The 23,429-nt window shown below is 44.1% G+C and overlaps 1 protein-coding gene across 1 annotated transcript; it reads right to left on the bottom strand.

The window, feature by feature from the left end:
• Positions 1 to 3,424: 3,424 nt before the first annotated feature.
• On the bottom strand, positions 3,425 to 23,067 carry LOC139311994 (uncharacterized). The gene is made up of 7 exons (XM_070936513.1): positions 23,010 to 23,067; positions 19,078 to 19,159; positions 16,556 to 16,720; positions 12,225 to 12,380; positions 9,778 to 9,951; positions 8,644 to 9,447; positions 3,425 to 3,724 (listed from the first exon to the last, which is right to left on the bottom strand). The coding sequence occupies exons 5-7, from the start codon at positions 9,898 to 9,900 to the stop codon at positions 3,425 to 3,427; spliced, it is 1,227 nt and encodes a 408-aa protein (XP_070792614.1). The 5' UTR covers positions 9,901 to 9,951; positions 12,225 to 12,380; positions 16,556 to 16,720; positions 19,078 to 19,159; positions 23,010 to 23,067.
• Positions 23,068 to 23,429: the final 362 nt, after the last annotated feature.

Below are 23,429 nucleotides of genomic sequence, written 5' to 3'. Positions count from 1 at the left end.
AACTTCTGGTAGGCCCATTTTTACCCTCCCCGAGCCTCCGCGCATATAGCAGGGGGTCAAACTCATTGCCTGGGGGCCGGAACTGGAAATAGTGAAGAACCAGCCCGCAGTGCCTCTGCCAATGAAAACGGGGCTCGGGAGGACTCCGTGTGGCCCTCCCAAGCTCCGTTTTTGCTGGCAGAGGGTTGCAGGAGGCTATCACAGCCGAAAAGAGCTCGGGAGCCTATTTTCACTGGCAGAGTACCTGGGCCACCACAGGCGCCCCCCCGACACGAATGATGTTGAGCTGGCCTTGCTTACCCTGGCCATGCCCACCCCAGGCCCCCAAGGTCAAACACAACCCTGATGGGGCCCTCAGTGAAATTGAGTTTGACACTCCTGACATATAGGTAAAGAATTATTTCTGAGCCATGAATAGTCCTTTCTTAGACATGAAATATGGTAGGTTGTGCTGAAAGCTGGATTTGAAAGGCAATTGAAAAAAAGAGCCTTGATAGTACAGGGGTTTAGTGCACCCTGTTATTAACACAGCTGCCTGCAATTTCTGCTGGTTCGAATCTCTCCAAGGCTCAAGGTTGACTCAGCCTTCCATCCTTTCTAAGGTAGGTGAAATGAGGACCCAGTTTGTGGGGGCAATAAGCTGACTTTGTATAAAATATACAAAAGAATGAAGGCTATTGCTTAACGCATTGTAAGCCGCCCTGAGTCTCCGGAGAAGGGCAGCATATAAATCAAATTAAAAAATAAATAAATTGAAGGGTAGTGGTTGTGTAATCTTAGAAAAACTTTTGGTTTACAGAGTTTTCCCATATGTACTCTAAATTAGCCTCTCCTCTTCAAATCTATATTTTTCACAGCCCTAATCCTAGCAAGCACCATCTTAAAACAGAGCTCTCTTGTAAGAGGAAGAGGGGGGATTTTTAAAAAAAATAATGTAGCATGCAATGCAGTTTTGATAAACATTTCTCTAAAGAATGTTTCCATAAATGCTACCCAACTGTTCATGGTCCTATCAAGTCAATTAACCTATTTCTTAATGTGATTCATCTAGCTTAGCTCCCTCCAGACATTGCAAAAGGCCATCCATCACTGCCAAAAAGTGAAATATTCAAGAAAATTAGCTTAAAATGCTTCCCACGGGAATTTTCAGACTTCGCCTGGCTTCTCTTCAATCCCTTTCTCTTGGTAAAAGTTCCTTTTGAAATGCCACTTCTTTCAAGAGTCATGCTTCCCTGAGAAGACAGCTGAGGCAGGTCCTTACACTCTGGCTGCACCAGCAAAAGAAACCCTTGAAATTAATCACAATTGGGAGGGCACCAGGTTCTGGCAGTCTGTATTAACGGATGGACTGCTGAAGTCTGAATAACTTCCAATAAATATCAGTTTGCTGCCTTTGATCCTTAAACCTAGAAAGGACAAATCTGGTACATGATGCTGTACATATTTTGCTATGCCTTCAAAGAAACCAAAACCCACCATTTCAAAGTAGCACCTTTTGTACTTTGATGGGGTTCCTCAGCCTGAAAAGGGCAAGATCCTCTCTTCTTCCTGTAGCCCACAGCAGAGGTGGGTTTTAGCAGGTTCTGACCAGGGGTGGGTTCTATTTTTTTTTACTACCAGTTCTGTGGGCATGGCTTATTTTGTGGGCATGGTTTGATGGTCATGTGACAATTATTTAGGATTTAGCAGAGGTACTGGTCTACCAGGCTTTTAACTGCTTGCAGAGCTGTACCAGTCTACCTATTTGTTCTTGGAGCGTTCCGGTCTACCCATTTGTTTTTGGAGGCACCGGTTTACTCATTTGTTTTTGGAGGCACCTGTCTACAACCACACTGCCTTTTAACACTGATCAGCTGTAAGGCAGCCCTTTGAAGCCCCGCAGCAAGAGTTTAAACTGTTTTTTTCCTTCTAGCCGCTCCGCTGGGACTCGGGAGGCAGCGAATATATTGGGGGTGGGGCCAAATAAAAGGTAAGAATAACATGGGGGGCGGGACGGCCCAGCTCCCGAACAAAGAGAACCGGTTCGGTGACGTCATATTGTCACCACTACCGAACTGGGCCAAACCGGGAGGAATCCACCACTGGTTCTGACCAGTTCTGGAGAACTGATAGCGAAAAGTTTGAGTAGTTTGGGGAACCTGTAAATACCAGCTCTGACTGGCCCGGTCCCTATCTATTCTCTGCCTTCCGAGTCCCAGCTGATCGGGAGGAAATGGGAATTTTGCAGTAACCTTCCCCTGGAGTGGGGTGGGAATGGATATTTTACAGTATCCTTCCCCTGCCATGCCCACCATGCCACACCCACCAAGCCATGCCATGCCCACCAAGCCACACCCACAGAACCAGTAGTAAAAAAATTTGAAACCCACCACTGGCCCATGGGTGTCAAAACTAGCACCGTCACGTTGGCATCATGTGATGTTTCGTGATGTTTTTTCCCTTTGCGGAGCTGGATGGCCGTGGCCTGCACATGACACATCCGGACCACAGGCCGCCAGTTTGACACCCCTGCTGTAGTCCAATGTATCTCAACATCACCAAGTTTAAGATGTGTGGACTTCAACTCCCAGAATTCAAATCCTAGAGACATCTGCTGGTATGTTGTCTACTACCAGAAACATATCAATAATGACTTATTTTTAACCCAACAACACAGCCAAGAAGGTGGCTTCATTCTGGCAGTTTAAAGTTCGAACTAGATACGGAAGAAGAAGCACTCCCAGAATTTCCCAACTAGACTCTTCCTGTAGCCCAGTGTTTCTCAACCTCAGTTTAATATGTGTGGATTTCAACTCCCAGAATTCCTCAGACAGATTTTTTTTTTCCACATGGTTGGCTGAGGAATTCTGGGAGTTGAAGTCCACAGATCTTAAACTTGCTGAGGTTGAGTAACATTGTTTTAATCTGTGGAAATCCTTAAATCATCCAGACTAGGGGTCTCCCACCTTGGCAACTTTAAGACTTGTGGACTTCAACTCCCAGAGTTCAAGTCTGGGAGTTGAAGTCCACAAGTCTTAAAGTTGCCAAGGTTGGAGACCCCTGATCTAGACCACAGTTGTCTCAAAAGTGCTTTTTCAAAAGGCAATTGAACTGTTTTTTCCTTGAGGAATCTCTAATGAGCTTCCGATGAAGCTTCTTGAAAAAAACAATTCAGTTGCCTTTTGAAAAAACACCTTTGAGATTGCTATAGCCTATTTGCCTTGTGGGGCAGCATAACAATTAAGTAGCCAGGTCGCTCCACCCAACACCCAACCTTCAGTGCCTTCATCACAGGGACAGCAAATATATTCCACTTTTTCCACTCTCCCTCTCTCTTTTTGGCACAAAAGAGGAAAGCAGAAGTTTTTAATGGAAACCATCAGTTTCTGAAAAATATTTCACATCCCCCAAGGAGTTGACTCTCCCCAGAGATGGATGACCAATATCACGGTGGCCTGGGGTGAATGCGGCTACTGCGTTGAGTGAGCCACAGTCTTAGCCGAGAGGTCAGCGACTGCCTGCTGCCTCCTATTTCCGTTTCACCGCTGGTACTAGGCTGCGGTTGCGCCGATGGTGGTCTCTTGAAGATATTCCAGACCCAGGAGACGATGGTGTGGAAGCTGAGACGGGAGGAGGAGGTGTGGGGCGTTTCAGAACTCGGGGGAGACTCAGCTGCTATGGTGGAGGCCACAGCAGGAGGCAGCTGCCGAGGGCTGGGGCTTTTTTTGTCTTTTGTAGGTCGGACCTGCAAGACAACGAAAAATCCACTTTCAATATCCGTCCATTAAAATCACGAATCTGTCTTCTGCTCCATCCATGGCATTTCTTGGCAAGACTGTGTCTCCAACCTCGATTGTGTGGTGTCCACCAGCTTTGAGCCCAGATGAAATGGGTGGGACACAGCCTCAGAATGGATGGCCGCCTCACCAGTTGTTCTGTGGTGGGGATATAAGAAAAAGACCAGGGGTGGGTTCTAAATTTTTTTACTACTGGTTCTGTGGGTGTGGCTTATTTTGTGGGTGTGGCTTGGTGGGGGGGATAATGTGACTGGGTGGGCGTGGCCAACTTTTTTTTTTTTTTTACTTTTAAAAGCATTTTTTCGAAGAGGTTGTAGAAAAAATGCTCTTAAAAGTAAAAAAAAAAGCCTCTGATAAGGTGGGTGGGGTAAGCGAGCGGCGACCGGGTCAGGGACCGGTTCAGGGGCGTGGCCAGCCAATGTTATTACCGGTTCTCTGAACTACTACAAATTTTTACTACCGGTTCTTGTGAACCGGTGCGAACCGGGAGCAACCCACCATTGACAAAGACCTCAAGGTCATCCACCCAAATTCTACAAATGTGCTGTGAAGGAAACTCTACATTACTGTTGATACCCAGCCAGGGAAACTAGATGCTTCATCAGCTGACAGAACCCACTGGCGAGACACACGGTATGTTATGAAGCCTGCACCAACTTTGAAGACAGATGCCACCAAAAAACTGATGGAAAACTATGAGTGGCATCACAGAATAACACTCGTTGCTATTGTAACAATGGCTTTCCAGAGTTAGACTCTCCACTTCCACAGCTACTTCTGTGTTCACGGATGAACTACACAACAGTGGGTTTTCTTCAAAGACTATCTGTTACACCTCTCCACTGAAACCTCCTTCCAACTTTCTCCTCAAGCGAGTGGTTATGGGTGCAACTCGTTATGCCCACGTGACACCCCTCCTGCGCGAGCTGCACTGGCTCCCAGTGGTCTTCCAGGTGCGATTCAAGATGTTGGTCACCACCTTTAAAGCGCTCCATGACATAGGACCTGGGTAACTTGGAGACCGACTTCTGCCACCAATAGCCTCCCACCGGCCAGTCCGCTCCCACAGAGAGGGTCTCCTCAGGGTGCCATCGGCCAAGTTATGTCGGCTGGCGACACCCAGGGGGAGGGCCTTCTCTTGGGAGCCCCTGCCCTTTGGAATGAACTGCCCCCAGAAATGCGTAAGATCTCCAACCTCCGTGTATTTCACTGTGCCCTCAAAACCCTACTGTTCCGCCAGGCCGGGCTATCAATGTAATGATTTTAAATTGGGTGTTTTAAATTTTTGGGGTTTTAAATCTGAGCCGAAATTATTTAATAATTTTAATTATTTTTAATTGATTGATGTCTGTCTTTGTGCTTTTAATAGGCTGTACACCGCCCTGAGTCCTTCGGGAGAAGGGCGGTATAGAAATAAAATTATTCTCATTCTTATTCTATTCAAGGAATTCCGGAAAAGGGCAACTCCATGAAAGAATTGTGAAGCTAGTTGGATGTTCTGGGTCTAGCAGTACATCCAACTAAGCTTCATAATTCCTTGGTAGAGTTGAACATGACCGAAGGGATAACATCATCATCACTAATTGGATGTTCTGGGTCTAGAGATAGCAATATAAAGTTTCTCAACAGATCCTGAATGAAACAAAAGCAAAAACTGATCCTTTACAGGTGGGATGAGGAAATGAACGTTTTTCTTAGCTGTCTTCTAAATAAATAAATGTATGACTCAGGGCAAGCTACAATTAAAAGTAAGACAGGATTATTACACTAAGCAAAAAAGAACTATACATCTAGAAAACAGACTATATAATAGAACGGGGGAAAAAAAACCCTCAATATTTATCCTAGCCAAGACCTGGGAAAAGAGCCTGGTCTTCAAAGATTTTCACAATGTTATCAGGACAACACCAAGCTGGCAAGAATAGCCAACACTCCAGAACAGGGATGTCAAACTCGTGTCGTCACAGCATCATCACGTGACATATCGCCAACTTTTTCCTCCTTCGCTAAACCAGGCGTGGGTGTGGCCAGCATGTGATGCATCCGGCCCGTGGGCAGCGAGTTTGACAGCCCTGCTCCAGAAGATAGGCTTAAGATACAGAAGCATCTTGACAGATTTGAACATTGGGTGCTTTCTAACAAAATGAAATTCAGTGATGAAAAAAGTTCTACATTTAGGCAAGAAAAACCAAACGCACAGGTATAGTATAGGTCCGTGATGCGAACCTATGGCACGCGTGCCACAGGTGGCACGCGGAGCCATATTAGTGGACACGCCAGCTCAGCTCTGGGGCGCATGCGCGCGCCGGCCAGCTGATTTTCGGGCCTTCTGGGCCCACCAGAAGTAGGGAAAAAGGCTGTTTCCTGCCTCTGGAGGGCCTGGGAGCGGGGTGGGGAAGGCCCGTTTTTCTTTCTTCCCTGGTTCCAGATCCTCTCTGTGTATCTGGGAAGGGCGAAAACAGCTTTTCCCACTCCCTTGGAGGCCGTATGGAGGTTGAAAGGGCCCATTTCCTGACTCCGGGTGGGACAGGAAGTGAGGTTTTTTCCTGTTCCCCAGCCTCCAGAGAGGCTCCTAGAGACTCCTAGAGAGGCTCTGGAGGCTGGGGACAGCAAAAAATGTCACTTCCTGTCCCACCGAGAGTTGGGGAATGGGCCCTTTCAGCCTCCGTAGGGCCTCCAAGGGAGTGGGAAAGGCTGTTTTCGCCCTTCCCAGATGCAGAGAGAGGATGTGGAACCAGGTAAGAAAGAAAAACGGGCCTACCAGGCCATCATGTGCCAGGAGCGGGAGGGAGGGAGGTGGAGGGCGGGGGTGGGTGGGGTTGTGTGCTCATGTGCATGGGCACATGCGCACGCGACCCTCCCCCGCCGCCCCCTCTCCTGGCACACGATGGTAAAAAGGTTAGCCATCACTGGTATAGGTGGTACCTGGCTCAATAGTAGTAACTGTGAGAGGGATCTTGGAGTCCTAGTGGACAATCACTTAAATAGGAGCCAGCCGTGTGCTGCAGCTGCCAAAAAAGCCAAAGCAGTCCTAGGCTGAATTAACAGAAGGATAGACTCAAGATCACATGAAGTGCTAATACCACTTTATAATGCCTTGGTAAGGCCATACTTGGAATACTGCATCCAGTTTTAGTCACCACAATAAAAATAAGATGTTGAGACTCTGCAAAGAGTGCAGAGAAGAGTAACAAAGATGATTAGGGAAATGGAGGCTGAAATATATGACGAACGGTTGCAGGAATTGGCTGTGTCTAGTCCACTGAAAAGGACTAGGGGTGACATGATTGCAGTGTTCCAATATTTGAGTGGCTGCCACAAAGAAGAAGGGGTCAACTTATTTTCCAAGGAGCACCTGAAGGCAGGACAAGAAGCAATGGATGGAAACTAATCAAGGAGAGAACCAACCTAGAAATAAGGAGAAATGTCCTGATTAACACCAGCTGTCTGTAATTACTGTAAGTTCGAATCTCACCAGGCTCAAGGTCGACTCAGCCTTCCATCCTTTCTAAGGTGGGTAAAATGAGGACCCAGTTTGTGGGGGCAATAAGCTGACTTTGTATAAATATACTAAAAGTATGAAGGCTATTGCTTAACGCATTGTAAGCCGCCCTGAGTCCCCGGAGAAGGGCGGCATATAAATCAAATTAAAAAAACAAAACAAAACTATTAATCAGTGGAACGACTTGCCTCCAGAAGTTGTGGGTGCTCCAACACTGGAGGTTTTTAAGAAGAGATTTGACAACCATTTGTCTGAAATGGAATGGGGCAATGATGGCAAACCTTTTCGGCACCAAGTGCCGAAAAGGGAACGCACGTGCGAAAATGGAGGAGCTGCCCAGGGCGCATGCGCGTGCCCAAAAATAAACTTCCGGTTTCAGCTACTGAACTTCCGGGTTTTTTTTTTTTAATTTGATTTATATGCCGCCCTTCTCCGGAGACTCAGGGCGGCTTACAATGCGCTAAGCAATAGCCTTCATCCTTTTTTGTATATTTTTACAAAGTCAGCTTATTGCCCCCACAAACTGGGTCCTCAATTTACCTACCTTAGAAAGGATGGAAGGTTGAGTCAACCTTGAGCCTTGGCGAGATTCGAACCTGCAGTAATTGCAGGCAGCTGGTCTTAATAACCAGCTTAATAACAGGGTGCCTTAAACCACTGTACTACCAAGCTGAAACCTACCAAGGTTTCAGCTACTCTTCTGGGTTTCTGGCGCAGATGCGCACACGACGATCAGTTGGCCAGTGCACATGCTCACGCAGGAAAACGGAAGACCAGCTCTTCTAGTTTCTGGCACTGCCGCATGCAAAAAGGCCAGCTGATCTTTGCACATGCACAGCAGAAACCTGGAAGAGGAACGGGCAATGCCACGCGTGCCAGGCGACAGGGCTCCACGGGCCACTTCGGGCACGCATGCCATAGGTTCGCCATCACGGGTATAGGGCCTCCTGCTTGTGCATGGGGTTGGACTAGAAGACCTCCAAGGTCCCTTCCAACTCTGTTAATCTGTTAAATGCCAGGCATCAATTAAACTTACTAGACCCCCTTCCAGAATCTCTACGTTTTTGTTTGTTTTTTTTTAATTTGATTTATATGCCGCCCTTCTCCGGAGACTCAGGGCGGCTTACAATGCGCTAAGCAATAGTCTTCATTCTTTTGTATATTTATACAAAGTCAGCTTATTGCCCCCACAACTGGGTCCTCAATTTACCTATCTTAGAAAGGATGGAAGGCTGAGTCAACCTTGAGCCTTGGCGAGATTCGAACCTGCAGTAATTGCAGGCAGCTGTTCTTAATAACAGGGTGCTTTAGACCACTGTACTACCAAGGCTCCACTATGTTTGGCTCCCTGGGGTTCATACGGACCTGGCTATTCTCCCCTGATTGCTCTGTGCGATAGCAGCGGATTCCTGGAGATCCCGCCTTGGCCTCTGGACTCGGGGGCAGTGAGCGCTGGTCTTGGAGCAGTGGCTTTAGTTCCATAACAGTGGCCTGCTCCTTCTCATCTGCTTGGCCGCTTCTGTGCTTCCGTTTCTGGGGAGATTTCCTGCTGATGTTGGCTGTGGGCAGCAGGAGGTTGTTCCGTGGTATTGAGGCTGGTGGCTCTTTGGAGGTTTTGAGCCTTGCACTCGACTTGTATGGGGAGCTCCCTGGGGTGCGGGGCTTCAGAATTCCCTCTGGTTCCTTCCGAGCGCTACCTGACTCTTGGTCGCTGCTGGATGGCCTCAAACGCCTCCCTCCAGGTCCTTCCAGCTTTCTCCCACCAGATCCAGGCCTGGAGCCCCCAGTTGGTTGACCGTGGGGAGAATCCTGGAGAGCCACTGATACCTTAAGCTCTTTGAAGTTATTATTAAGTTCCACTACTTTTTTGTCTCTGCCGATAGCTTCTTCCTCCAGACACCCATCACATTGGACACTGGCATCGCAGGGACTTCCTTTCTGCTCCCTGAGGTCACTCGTGTTGGAAGGCTGGTACCGGGGGAACTCCACATACGTTCGATAGCAGGGATAATAGCCGGTGGAAGCACTGGATTCTTTTAAAAGGGCTTCCTCATCACACAGATAGTAGCCCTCGTGGTCCACGGAACTGCTGTCCAAGCAGCTGGACTTGGAAAGATTGGCGTTTGTCAGGAGTTTTCCATCAGATTCAAAACTATCTAACAAAGATACCTGAAAGAAAGACACCTTGTTTTAAATAAATATTATTTGACTCGGACCATTGTAACTTCATCTGACTTTGGGTAGGTCAGCTAAATTGGAAATTGTTGGCATGGGAATAAATAATTATTTGCCCTTTGATTTGAATAGGTTTACAGGTCCAACATGCAAACTAAGGCACCTTAGAAGTACAGGCAATTCTGAACTTACGACCATGGAGCCCAACATTTCTGTTGCTAAGTGAAACATGGGCTGAGTGCATGTTACCTAGCGTGTTCATATTAGTAATCACTGCTGACATCTTGTAGCTGAGAAGTCCATAAACAGGGATATGTTTCTTACCTCATTCACTCTGGTCTCCAGATGTTCTTCAGTATTGTCCCCAGGTGGAGGCCAAAGCCCTTCCTGAACATCACAGGTTGAATGTTTCGCAAATAGCCCTTGGCTGTTAAGATCCTCCAGCATGCTACTAGAGTCATCCTGGTGAGATGCCTCTTCCTCCTCCTTCTCCTGTAGCTGCAGGACGAATAATACTTTTTAAAAAAATAAATACTATACAGGCAGTCTCAACTTACAACAGTTTATTTAGAGCAGGGGTGTCAAACTCGATTTCACTGAGGGCCGCATCAGGGTTATGTTTGATTTTGGAGGGCCTGGGGTGGAGGGTGGGTAGGTGGGCATGGACATCGTTGTGGTCATGGTCATGGTGCGCATGGCCAGAGTGGGCGTTTGACTCAATATGTGCTTTTTCCCTTATCTTCTTTCTTCACACAGTACACCCCGGCCTCCAGAAGCACTCTGCTGGCCAAAAATGGGCCATATGGAGGCCCTGTACGGCCTATGCACAGTCCACTTTCGGCCTCCCTGGCCTCCAGAAGCACTCTGCTAGCCAAAAACGCCCCCCAGGAGGCCCCCACATGGCCCATTTTCGGCCTCCCCGGCCTCCAGCAGCACTCTGCCTGCCAAAAATGGGCCACACGGAGGCCCCAGAAGGCCTCCGTGCAACCCTTTTTTAGCTGGCAGAGTGCTCCTGGAGGCTGGGGTGGCTGAAAACAGGCCGCACAGGGGCCCCCCATGGGCTGTTTCAGCTGGCAGAGGCACTGCAGCCTGGTCCTTCGAAATTTCCAGGCCGGCCCTGCGGGCCAGATTTAAGCACCTTGAGTTTGACACCTCTGATTTAGAGACTGTTCAGAGTTACAACGGCACTGAAAAAAAGTGACTTATGACCATTTTTCACACTTAGGATCATTATAGCAACCCCATGGTCACATGATTTACATCTGGATGCCTGACAACTGATTCATATTTATGACGGTTGCAATGTCCCCGGGATCCCCTTTTGCGACCTTCTGACAAGCAAAGTCAACAGGGAAGCCAGATTCACAACCATGTTACTAATATAACAACTGCCATGATTGACTTAACAAATGTGGCAAGAAAAGTCGTAAAATGGGGCAAAACTCACTTAACAAATTTCTCACTTAGCAATGAAAAATCTGGGCTCAATTACAGTCGTAAGTCGAGAACTACATGTATGGAGAACATTCAGGAATAGAAGTGATTAAGATACCACCAGGATAGTCTCATGATCCTAACCTTGGGAACAACCCCACCAAATCAGGTCAAAGGTTCCCCTACCCTATTTTCTCACTTCCAACCTGAGCTGTTCAGATGCTTCTGAGCTCAGCTAGACAGGAAAAAATAGTGATCTCTTTCCTGTGTTCTATGACTTCAGCATTTACTAATTTCAAGAGACTGTTCTCATGCACGAATGGTCTACTTTTGTTCTCATAAGATAGCCTCAGAAGGTGCTTTATCTGACCAAAAAGTCCATGTAGCACTTGCTTTTATTTGATTCTGATAATAGGTAATCAGTTGATCAAAGGGAAACCTCAAAACCAAGCTTGAAGGAACAAGTTCTCTTCTAATTAGACCTATGATAGTATCTCATGAGCTTGGAAGCCACCCTTAACTGTCGTGACACATAGTTCTTGGTAAAACAAGAAAGCCATAAACGTCTCTATCTTGACTTTTTTGACCCCTACCACTCTGGACATTCTCAAGGGTCAAGTGCAGGGGTGAAATGCTATTGGTTCGGACCGGTTCTCCCGAACCGGTAATAAAAAATGCTACTGGTTCGGGCAAACCAGTATTTTCGATGATCAGCTGGGCGACGATCAGCTGTGACGTGAGATTTATATTAGCTAGAATTGTCAGATTTCCTTCTTTCTAGCTAATCTAAATCACATGGCACAGCAGATTCCACCACCCCCTTGCTGTTCTACTTACCTTTGCAGACTTGGAAGGCTTCAAAATGTTCCTTTTTTAGCGCTGCCCAGTATTTTTGATGATCAGCTGGGCGACGATCAGCTGTGACGTGAGATTTATATTAGCTAGAATCGTCGGATTTCCTGCTTTCTAGCTAATCTAAATTGCATGACACAGCGGATCCCCCCCACCCCCACTGTTCTTTGCAGACTCGGAAGGCTTCAAAATGTTCCTTTTTTAGCGCTGCGCGGGTGCACCTAAACCATGCATGCGCGCAAAGTGCGCGCTCGGTACCAGACTCACAGAACCGGTAGCAGACTTCAGAGGATTTCACCGCTGGTCAAGTGACATCATGCATATCATGACAACATTGTTTACATTATACAAAGAGTGTACTTTGCCTGATGGTATTATGATGACAGACATTTATGATGACAGACATTTATGATGTCTGTCATCATAGTTTCTGCTGGACACTTAAGTCCACTCCCCCCCCCCCGCAAGAAAGAGCTGTCACTTACCCATCTAAAATCAAGCAAATTGGTATATTGTGATTTCTGTTGCTCTTGAGTTCCTTCCTGTTCTTCCTTCTGATAACTACTGGGCACTTGCTCTGTCTCTTTGTCTTTGCCAACATACACCTCTTCATTGTGGGGAATTCCTTCAGAAGTCAATTGCTGGTAGACACGGGGGGATAAAAAAAATAAAAAAGAGAAAATAAGAATAGAGAAAAAAAATTTAAAAAATAAAGAAAGAACAACACTGTTAGGAAATGGCTATTGTCTAACTAGTTGGTCAGGCAATATATAAACTATCAATACATGTTTGTCAAAAGGTATTATATTGCTTTAAGACTGTATTGCATTATCCTGTATTCTGATTGGCTAAGCTCTATAGCCAATGTACTTAAGGGGAAGCCTGAATCATGGCTTGTGAACACTACACCATTTTATCTGCTTATTTGCTGTTACTCTCTACCTGTTCTCTCTGTATGATCGTTGTTTGATCATTGCTACTTGTTGTTTTCTACTATTTATTGAATGTTTTAATACTGAACTTGTTCCTGTTTGAAACTCAAGAAGAACTGTTTTATTGTGTAATGACAACAACTGGTAAGAAGACTTTGTACTTGGAATATCCCTGAATTGATATTTTAAGTATCGCCTTATCTGTGTATGACTTGGATTGTTATTGGACTTTGCTTTACTTTTTTCTAAAAAGTAAAAGACTACCACAACTCAGTGTGTCAGTATATTAACTGTGTTTATTCACTCTCAGCCGCTTTCATGTGCATACTCAAGGGGTACTCTGCTCAATAACCCATAACATCGGTTATGAGCCAAGAATATCCTTAACAAACACATTTATGAATGTGTGAAATTATAAGTAATTTTCCCTGAGTACAGTATGTATGTATGTAGATATGTATGTATGTATGTATGTTTATATATGTACAGGTAGTCCTTAACTTACAGTTGAGCCCAAAATTTATGTTGCTAAGTGAGACAGTTGTTAAGTGAGTTTTGTCCCATTTTACTACCTTTCTTGCCACATTTGTTAAGTGAATCATGGCAGCTGTTAAGTTAGTAACATGGTCATTAAGTGAATCTGGGTTCCCCATTGACTTTCCATGTTAGAAGGTTGCCAAGGATCATCACATGACTCTGAGAAATTTCAACCATCATAAATACCTGCCAGTTGCCAAGTGTCCGAATTTTGATCACATGACCATAGGGATGCTACAACGGTCATAAGTATGAAAAATGGTCATAAGTCAATTTTTTCAGTGCCGTTGTAACTTTGGACCATCACTAAATGAACTGTTGTAAGTTGAGGACTACTTGTATTCCATTTCTGCCCTGCCACAATCCCAATGATTCTCAGTAGCTCACTGTACAGGGCTATATGGAGCAGGGGTTAGAGTGAAGTACTGCAGGCTACTTCTGCTGATCATCGGCTGCCAGCAGTTTGGCAGATCGAATCCCACCAGGCTCAAGGTTGACTCAGCTTTCCATCCTTCCGAGGTGGGTAAAATGAGGACCCAGATTGTTGGGGACAATATGCTGTCTCTGTAACCCGCTTAGAGAGGGCTGTAAAGCACTGTGAAGCGGTATATAAGTCTAAGTGCTATTGCTATATAAAGAAAAATTAAAACAAAAATTAATTTTTGTTAAATGTTAATTTAACAAGATTAACAAAATGTTAATTTTGTTAAATTACCATTTAACAAAAATGTTAAAACCAATTAGAAAATTTGCAAGAATGATAGCAAACAAAAAAGCCACCGATCAATTGTGGCTTTAGTTGTATATTTGTGTGTCGACTATTTTGATAGTCAGATGTCTCTGTCTTGCCTGCTCCTCCAGCACAGCCAGCACAAGAGGTTCAGAAACTCTGGATTTGATTAACTGCTCGGTTCTGATTAATGGCTACACTTCCCAAAGCCAACAAAATATGGCTACGATTAACTACGGTAGGCTTGCCAACAAACTGTGACTTAAGTTTGACAAACACTCCAATTACACCGATGGAGAATTGATAGTGGCAATGACTTGCCAGATAGAAGGATCCAAATTTGAGGAAATCCACGTTTTATACTGTGATGATTACATGTGGTCCAGTGGTGGGATTCAACATTTTTTACTACCAGTTCTGCGGGCGTGACTTGGTGGGTGTGGCTTGGTGGGCATGGCAGGGAAAGGATACTGTAAAATCTATGTTCCCACCCCATGTTCTGCCCCAGCTACGGACCCCAAAGAACGCAGCACACACAAACTCTATACAAAGCTTATTTTACTCAAATAATCCAATCTTTATCAACCAAAGGCTGTTAATAAACTGTCTTAACAGCCTACCAGAATTCTAAGATAAGGTAATCACAGTCTTACTAGAGTTGGCAGAAAGCCCAGAAGCAATTTTGCAGAGAATCCAAAGGAGAGTGAACTAAAGTTGTTCCCTACAACTTGCTGCAATCGGCATTCCTCCTTAAATAGGCTAAGGGAATGGCCAATTAGCCCCAAGCCTTACTCTCGAGGAGACCTCCTCCTGAGGAGCCACTCCTGCCTTTTGGCAGTTCTGCGCGCCTCTGCATTGAGAAGAGGCTCCTCCTCTTCGTCCTCTTCACTTAAAGGAGCTTCTGGAGGTTCTGAAGGCCCTGGCTGAATCCCTGCCTCTGGCACCACATCTTCTCCAGCCTCCTCACTGTCCGACTTGAGCGCCAGCTGCACAGGCTGCTGGTGCAGTACACCAGCCTCCTCGTTGTCGGAATCAGCTATAATCTGCACAGGCCGCTGATGGGCCACAACACCCCACTCCAGGGGAAGGATACTGCAAAATCCCCATTTCCTCCCGATCAGCTGGGACTCGGAAGGCAGAGGACAGGGGCGGGGCCAGTCAGAGGTGGTATTTACCGGTTCTCCGAACTACTCAAAATTTCCACTACTGGTTCTCCAGAACTGGTCAGAACCTGCTGAATCCCACCTCTGATGCTGTCCTTGAGATACGTGATTATCATGAGTCAGTGCTTAATGCAGAGTTCAGCATGCAGCTCTATTCCACCAAAGCTCTTAAATACTAGCTGCATTCCACAGAACATGCTAAACTACTGTTCATTTATTCTTCATGGCTTACTTACAATGAGCAACCAACCTTTTGTCTTAGGGTGTTTATTGAATCCTAGAAAATACCATTGCATAGAAATTAAGAGAGATTTGGCATGTCGATAGATCTTTGGCTTCATCCTACAAGATAGTTCTTGACTTACGACAGTTCATTTAGTGACCATTCAAAGTTGCAACGGGACTGAAAAAAGTGACTTATGACCATTTTTCACACTTACGACCTGTTCACAATGTTGCTAAGTGAGACATTTGTTAAGTGAATTTCCCCCTTTTACGTTTGTTAAGTGAATCATGGCAGTTGTTAGGTTAGGAATAGGGGTTGTGAAGTGAGTCCGGCTTCCCCATTAACTTTGTTTGTCAGAAGGTGGCAAAAGGTGATAACATGACCCTGGGACACTGCAACCATCATAAATATGAACCAGCGTCTGAAGTTTGATTACATGACCATGTGTTGTGGTCCACCAGCAGCCTACAGAGTTGACAGCGGAGTCGGACAGCGGAGGAGGCTGGAGAGGAACATGGGCCAGTCCTGGAGTCTGGGGAGGGCTCTGTGTTGGAGGCAGAGATGGGGCCAGGGCCATCTGGGAGTGATGTACAGACTCCGGAGCCTCCAGAATTGGATAGCAGAGAGGCAGAGGAACAGGAGGAGCCTGTTCCTAGTGCGCGCATGTGCAGAGCTGCCACAAGGCACAAACAGTTAAAACAAAAGGGACGACTCAGGAGTAAGGCCTGGAGATGATTGGCCCCTCCCATAAGGCTTAAAAGAGAATCAAAGGCACGTGGGGCCTTTGCAGGAAAGCAACGTTGTTAATTCTGTTCCCAGTTGGCATCTCTGTTTGATTCTGGACTCCATGTGGCTTTGCCAAGTAGGTCTTTGGCAGAGTGTCAAAGGAGATAAAGGTTGGTGATTATCCCAAAGGACTTCTCCCAAAGGACTTTTTGCAACTAATTGGGACTCAGCTGTGAATGAACGTAATTCACAATAATGTTGCAATAAAAGAGGTTTTTGGGACTACTTGTGTGTTTTAATGACTCAGTGAACCTAGGTCACAACACCATGGAGATGCTGCAAGGGTCTTATGTGTGAAAAGCGGTCATAATTTTTTTTCGGTGCCGTTGTAAGTTTGAACAGTCACTAAACAAACTGTTGTAAGTCGAGGACTACCTGCATTCCCCTCAAAGTGGCTGCCTATGCAGCTCCATCCCCCTGTGATCCTTGTCCTCTGCTGTACCTCCTTGAGTTCTCCAGAATCCACCAAATTTTCACTGTCATGAGATATGTTATCAAAGCTCAAGAGGCTTGCAGACTTGATGTCTCTTTGGGGGATGTAATGCTTCTTTCCAGACAGATTTTTTCTACACGCTTCCTCGGAATCGCCGATATACGTTTCAGGAAACTGTGGGGAAGATACAGAGGAAAAGGCTATGTCAGCAGCATCCTAAAGATTATGTTCACAGAATCTTTGAATGACATTTGGGATCTGATTCTACCGTTGCTAGTGATCCGTGATCAGGAAAATTTGAGAGGTCGCTAGGCATTTGGGAGAAAACTGAAAATGGGATTTGTTAGTTCTTCAGCACATTAATCAGAGGTGAAATGCTCCCGGTTCGGACCGGATCGCCTGATCCGGTAGCGATGGTGGCGGGTGGTTCGGAGAACCGGTAGCAAAAATCCCTGCGCCCCCCCCCCCCTTACCATGTCCAGCTGAGCCGCACGATCATCAGAGGTTTTTTTTTTTTTTTTACTTTTAAAAGCATTTTTTCTACAACCTCTTCCGACGAAAAATGCTTTTAAAAGTAAAAAAAAAAAAAGCCTCTGATGATCGGGCAGCTCAACTGGGATCGTCAGAGGCTTTTCAAAGCATTTTTTTCTGCAACCTCTTGGCCGAAGAGGTGGTAAAAAAAATGCTTTGAAAAGTTGGCCACGCCTACCTAGTCACATTACACCCCCCCCACCAAGCCACGCCCACAGAACTGGTAGTAACAAATTTTACATTTCACCCCTGACATTAATCTTATGTGGAAACAAGAGTTTTTACTTGATCTGCTTCAGACATTAAAAGGCATTCCATACAGGTAGTCCTCGACTTACAACAGTTCATTTAGTGACCGCTCAAAGTTACAACATCATTGAAAAAAGTGAGTTATGGGCCATTTTTCACGCTTACGACCATTGCAGCAGTCCCATGGTCCCATGATCAAAATTCAGATGCTTGGCAACTGGCATGTATTTATGACGGTTACAGGGTCCCGGGGTCATGTGATCCCCTGTTGTGAGTTCTGACAAGCAAAGTCAATGGGAAAACCAGATTCACTTAACAACCGTGATACTAACTTAACAACTGGAGTGATTCACTGAACAACTGTGTCAAGAAAGGTCGTAATAAGGGCAAAACTCACTTAACAAATGTCTCGCTTAACAACATTAATTTTGAGCTCAACTGTGGTTGCACATGATCCATCTTTAAGGTGGAACTCAATGCCTTTCTTTTTCAGAGGAAAAAAATTATTCTAAAGCCTTCCAGTCCTGAATTGGAAATCTGAAGTTTCAGGATGTAGTCCTACATCCACTCACCTTCCATTCAGTGGTGGAATTCAATTTTTTTTACTATGGGTTCTGTGGGTGTGACTTGGTGGGCATGACTTGGTAGGCTTGACAGGGGAAGGATACTGCAAAATCCCCATTCCCTCCCCACTCCTGGGAGAAAGATATTGCAAAATCTCCATTCCCACCCCACTCTGGGGCCAGCCAGAGGTGGTATTTGCCAGTTCTCCAAACTACTCAAAATTTCCGCTACCGGCTCTCCAGAACCTGTCAGAACCTGCTGAATTTCACCCCTGCTTCCATTAAATTAAATAAAGGGGCATGCATAAGCACACCAATGTCCCTTTTATTTGTATCCATCTTATTTATTCATAATTATGTCTATACTTATATCTGTTATCTAATACATGCTTGATGAAATAAATAAATAAAAGAAAGAAAAGGAGGAGCTTGGATAGCTCAACAGACACGGGCACTGTAATTTAACACCAGCTGTCTGCAATTAAAGTAAGATCGAATCTCGCCAGGCTCAAGGTTGACTCAGCCTTCCATCCTTTCTAAGGTAGATAAATTGAGGACCCAGTTTGTGGAGGCAATAAACTGACTTTGTATAAATATACAAAAGGATGAAGGCTATTGCTTAACGCATTGTAAGCCGCCCTGATTCTCCGGAGAAGGGCGGCATATAAATAAAATTAAAAAAAAAAAGGAATAAAAGAAATAAATTTAAGGAAGGTAGCACCTAGACAATGACACTGTTAAATCAACAAGATGGAAGATGGCAGAGAAGAAAAGATAGGGAGTCTACAAATCTAGTCTGGCTTCAGCTGGGCTTGGGATCAAGGCCAAACAAATTAGGTGGAGCTTCGAGAAGAGTTTTGAAAGGAGAAAGGGAACAACTTTCAATTACGTTTGCAAAAAGATATTTCCTTACCAATTTCCCAGCCATAATTTTCTACACAATCCCTGGATTTTTCCTAGCGTTTTTGAAATGATATGATTACTTCTCTTCTTTGTCTTTTGTGGCGGGATTCGTTTGCTTGTTTCACCCCCTTTCCATGGGATCCCCACTGTTAGATTCTGGCCCATCAAAGCCAAGCCACCACCTACTGTTGACTTAGGCTGGGCTCCCAACTGAAGAGTGAGACAAAGTTCTAGATTGGTGTCACAGACAGGCTCTAGATTGATTCACTAGCCAAGAATCCATACCTGGTGGAGTCACCATAGAAACCTGCATAGCCAGCAGAGATGGAAAGCCTTCATATTTCTTCAATATCTTTTCCAGTTGCACCTGAACAGGACACAAGTGTATCACAATAGAATAGAATAGAATAGAATAGAATAGAATAGAATAGAATAGAATAGAATAGAATAGAATAGAATAGAATAGCAATAGCACTTAGACCTATATATTGCTTTATAGTGCTTTTACAGGCCTCTCTAAGTGGCTTAGAATCAACATATTGCCCCCAACAATCTGGGTCCTCATTTTACCCACCTCGGAAGGATGGAAGGCTGAGTCAACCTTGAGCCAGTGAGATTTGAACTGCCGAACTGCGGCTAGCAGTCAGCTGAAGTAGCCTGCAGTGCTGCACTCTAACCACTGTACCACCTCGGTGAATAGAATAGAATAGAATAGAATAGAATAGAATAGAATAGAATAGAATAGAATAGAATAGAATAGAATAGAATAGAATACAATACAATACAATACAATACAATACAATTCCCATGGTCATATTTATGATGGTTGCAGGGTCTTGGTATCATATGATCACCTTTTGCAACCTTCTGATAAGCAAAGTCAATGGGGAAGCCAGATTCAGTTAACAACCGTGTTGTTATAACAACTGCAGTGATTCACTTAACAACTGTGGCAAGAAAGGTCATAAAATGGGATAAACTCATTTAACAAATGTCTCACTTAGCAAGAGAGATTTGGGAATAGAATAGAATAGAATAGAATAGAATAGAATAGAATAGAATAGAATAGAATAGAATAGAATAGAATAGAATAGTATAGTATAAAATAGGAATAGGAATAGGAATAGGAATAGGAATAGGAATAGGAATAGAATAGAATTAACCTTTATTGTCATTTTCCTTTATACATAATGGCATACATTAAACTGAAATTCTGATGCATCACTCTCAAAACACATCTATGTATATTAATCACAGTCCATCTTGAATATATAGTGGAAAAGAGAGTCTTGAGAATTTACAAGGTTGATACTATAGATAGTCCTCAACTTACAACCATAACTAAGTCCAAAATTTATGTTGCTAAGCGAGACATTTGTTAAGTGAGTTTTTGCCCCATTTTACGACCTTTCTTGCCACCATTGTTAATCTGTTATTGAATCACTGCAGTGATTAATAAGGGAGGGAACCCAAATGTCTGCAGTGATAAGGCAAGATAGGGACTGGCAGTGGGGATACCACAGTTCATGTTGGTCTAACTTTCTGCCAACTCAAGAATGGGTGGAGGGCACCAACTGGCAATCAGGAAACGGCGTCAATAACGGGTAATGGTTCTAATAATAGCTGTCTTTCTTAGTCTGGTGCATTCCAGGAACATTTGGACGATAACGTCAGAATTCCTAGTCAGCAATCTCAACAGATCTGAGAAAGACTGAGTTATATAGCTCAGTTGCAAATCTAAGCACTTATCTAGAATTGAAGGAATAATGGAGGAGAGTTATTTCAGATCTTGTTTTAGTGAACTAATTGCTCTTATCGTTTGTAGAGATTCCATTCACATTCTGTTCTGTGATATAATGCAGGTAGTTCTCATTTAGCGACTACTATTGAGATTAGTAGTCTTGGTCACTGAGTGGAAAAATCACGTGACTACAACTGTGTTTATGGTTTTACTCCAGTTTCCATTTTTCCCCACTCCTCCATCCTAACTCAAGGCGGCAGACATATCTAACACACCTTCCTCCTCCTGTTTTCTCCACAACAACCCTCTGAGTTGAATGGGGCTGAGAGAGAGAGAGTGGTTGAAAAAATTCCATATGCTGTGTTTTGCTCATGTCTTTTTTTAAAATTATTTATACATTTTTCTGTTATTATACAAAAGTGCTTAGTCAACAGTGTATTGTCTGAGTCCATTTACATTTACAAAATAATAATAGTCATGTTAGTAATAATAGTCATAATAGTCATAGTAATAGTAATGCTTGCTTATATGTAGTAATCATCTTTTACTTTTACATAACAATAATCTTGTATCTTCTAATTTCTACCTCTTGTTTTGCTCATGTCTTCATTACCTTTCCTTCTGATAAATTCACAGTTTAGCATGTTAGGTAATCCCAACAAATTGCGCTTTTCTCAATAATCCAGGGTTGAAGAAATCATGTTTGGCCCAACTTGTGTCAAAGCAACCTGTGATTCCCAGGGCACAGCATGTATAAACATAACTTATTCAATCGACCCAATTTGATGGGGTTGCATGACACACATAATTATACATTTATGGTATATAATAATATATTTATCCAGGCAGAGCTATGCTCAGTACTCCCTGCTCCAATTCTTCCTGCACAAGGATTGTGAAATAGTTTGGATGGAGAGGGTGACTGATCCAAAATCATCCAGTGATATTCCATAGCTAAGGGTGAGCTGGAAATCGGTTTTCCTTGATGTTAAACCAGCACCCCTATCATCACATCCTCCTGGCCCTTTGGCCATTTAGGACAGGGACTGTCGTAAAATCATCCAGGAAACTGACCAAGCCTCCATGTCTCCAATCATAGGCCAACATCTTAATCATTAAACATACAAAATGAGCTAAGTTAATGTAATGTAGCATTCAGGGAATCCATTGGTTTAAGGTCCAATGTATTGTGTAATCCTAAATAACTGACTTGCTTGAGTAAAAGCAAAGGTCATTCAAGCATGGGAAAACATGTTACACATTTATTTATTTATTATTTATTTGTTTTATTTTATTTCTATAGCCAGCCATCTCAGTCAATGACGCTGGGTGGCTTACAATTCAAAAACTACATTACAATTAAAAATACTAAAAACGTTTTAAACATTAAAAACATCCAGATTAAATATGCACAGGGGCAGGATACTTGACCAGTTAGCAATATAACCGAGAAAATGGGGCCCTTAACACATTCAGTACCCCAGACACAGGAAGATAGGCAGGGTTTTAAGGGCCTTACAAAAGGCTAAAAGGGTTGGGATGATTGTAATCTCCGAAGGGAGAATGTTTAATAACAGATTAACAGATTAAAAGGGTTGGAAGGGACCTTGTAGGTCATCTAGTCCAACCCGCCGGCCAAGCAGGAGACTCTACACCATTTCTGACAGATGGCAGTCCAGTGTCTTCTTAAAAGCTTCCAGTGATGAAGCTCCCATAACTTCTAAAGGCAACTTCTGTTCCATTGGTTGATTGTTCTGACTGGCAGAACCGGTTCGGTGATGTCATATCGTCACCGCTACCGGCTCGGGAGAACCGGGCCGAACCGGGAGGAACCCACCACTGAAGGGCATGATACTCTGAAACTACTACGGGTAATTTTCAATTTATAATCATTCATTTAATGATCTTTTGAAGTTATGACAGCACTGAGAAAAAGTGACTTGCAATTGGTCCTCGAACTTGGAATTGTTGTAGCATCCCTATAGTCATATGATCCAAACTTGTGTGTGCTTGACAACATGTGGGTGCTTATGGCTCAGTTATTTCTGTGAGTTAATGGATAATAATTTGCCAGGATTATTTGTTAGTCACAATTTACTGGTTTATCAGTTCTTGGTTACAGGAAGGTGTTTGTAAGCACCTACCAGTGGTGAAATGTAAAATTTGTTACTACCGGTTCTGTGGGTGTGGCTTGGGGAGGTGGGTGGGTGTGGCCAACTTTTTTTTTTTTAACTTTTAAAAGCATCTTTTCGGCTGAAGAGGTTGTAGAAAAAATGCTTTTAAAAGTAAAAAAAAAAAAAGCCTCTGATGATCGCGCGGCTCAGCTGGGCATGGGGGGGGCAGGGATTTTTGCTACTGGTTCTCCAAACCACCCGCTGCCATCGCTACCGGAGATCTGGTCCAAACCGGGAGCATTTCACGCCTGACCTACACAATATCCTGTGACACCAGTGAAAATATCTACACTTTGATTTACCTCTTTTTCAGTTGCCTTTAATAATTTCAAGCATCAGGATCCATCGATTCTCCCCTCAATCCATAATAGCTTTATTAGTGTTTCCTGTCATCAGCCCGTTTTTCTACATCTATAATGAATTATTAATTCTTGTGGTTCAGGGAGCAGCATCCACACCCAGTCAGAATAATCCTGCGGTAATGTGAAACACAAGATGATGTTATCACAATATTTCTAATCTTATACATTTGTGTAACGATTTCTGATACAATTTTGTACAGCACCACATTGGTATGGTTTTAATGTCACCATGAAAATAACAGCCTTGACAATATATTGCCAGTGTGTTGCCTTTGCATTTCGTTATTGTGTCTGGACTGCCTCTGATTTTTCCAAACATCAGGATGTTCTCTAATGACTCATGCCTGCACATTATGCATC

This window comes from Pituophis catenifer, unplaced genomic scaffold (assembly GCF_029215685.1).
Source record: "Pituophis catenifer annectens isolate HBS135680 unplaced genomic scaffold, rPitCat1.0.hap2 SCAF_1, whole genome shotgun sequence".
Lineage (NCBI taxonomy): Eukaryota > Metazoa > Chordata > Lepidosauria > Squamata > Colubridae > Pituophis > Pituophis catenifer.
The sequence above is the reverse complement of the archived record's forward strand: the minus strand, read 5'-3'. Positions and strand labels throughout refer to the sequence as shown.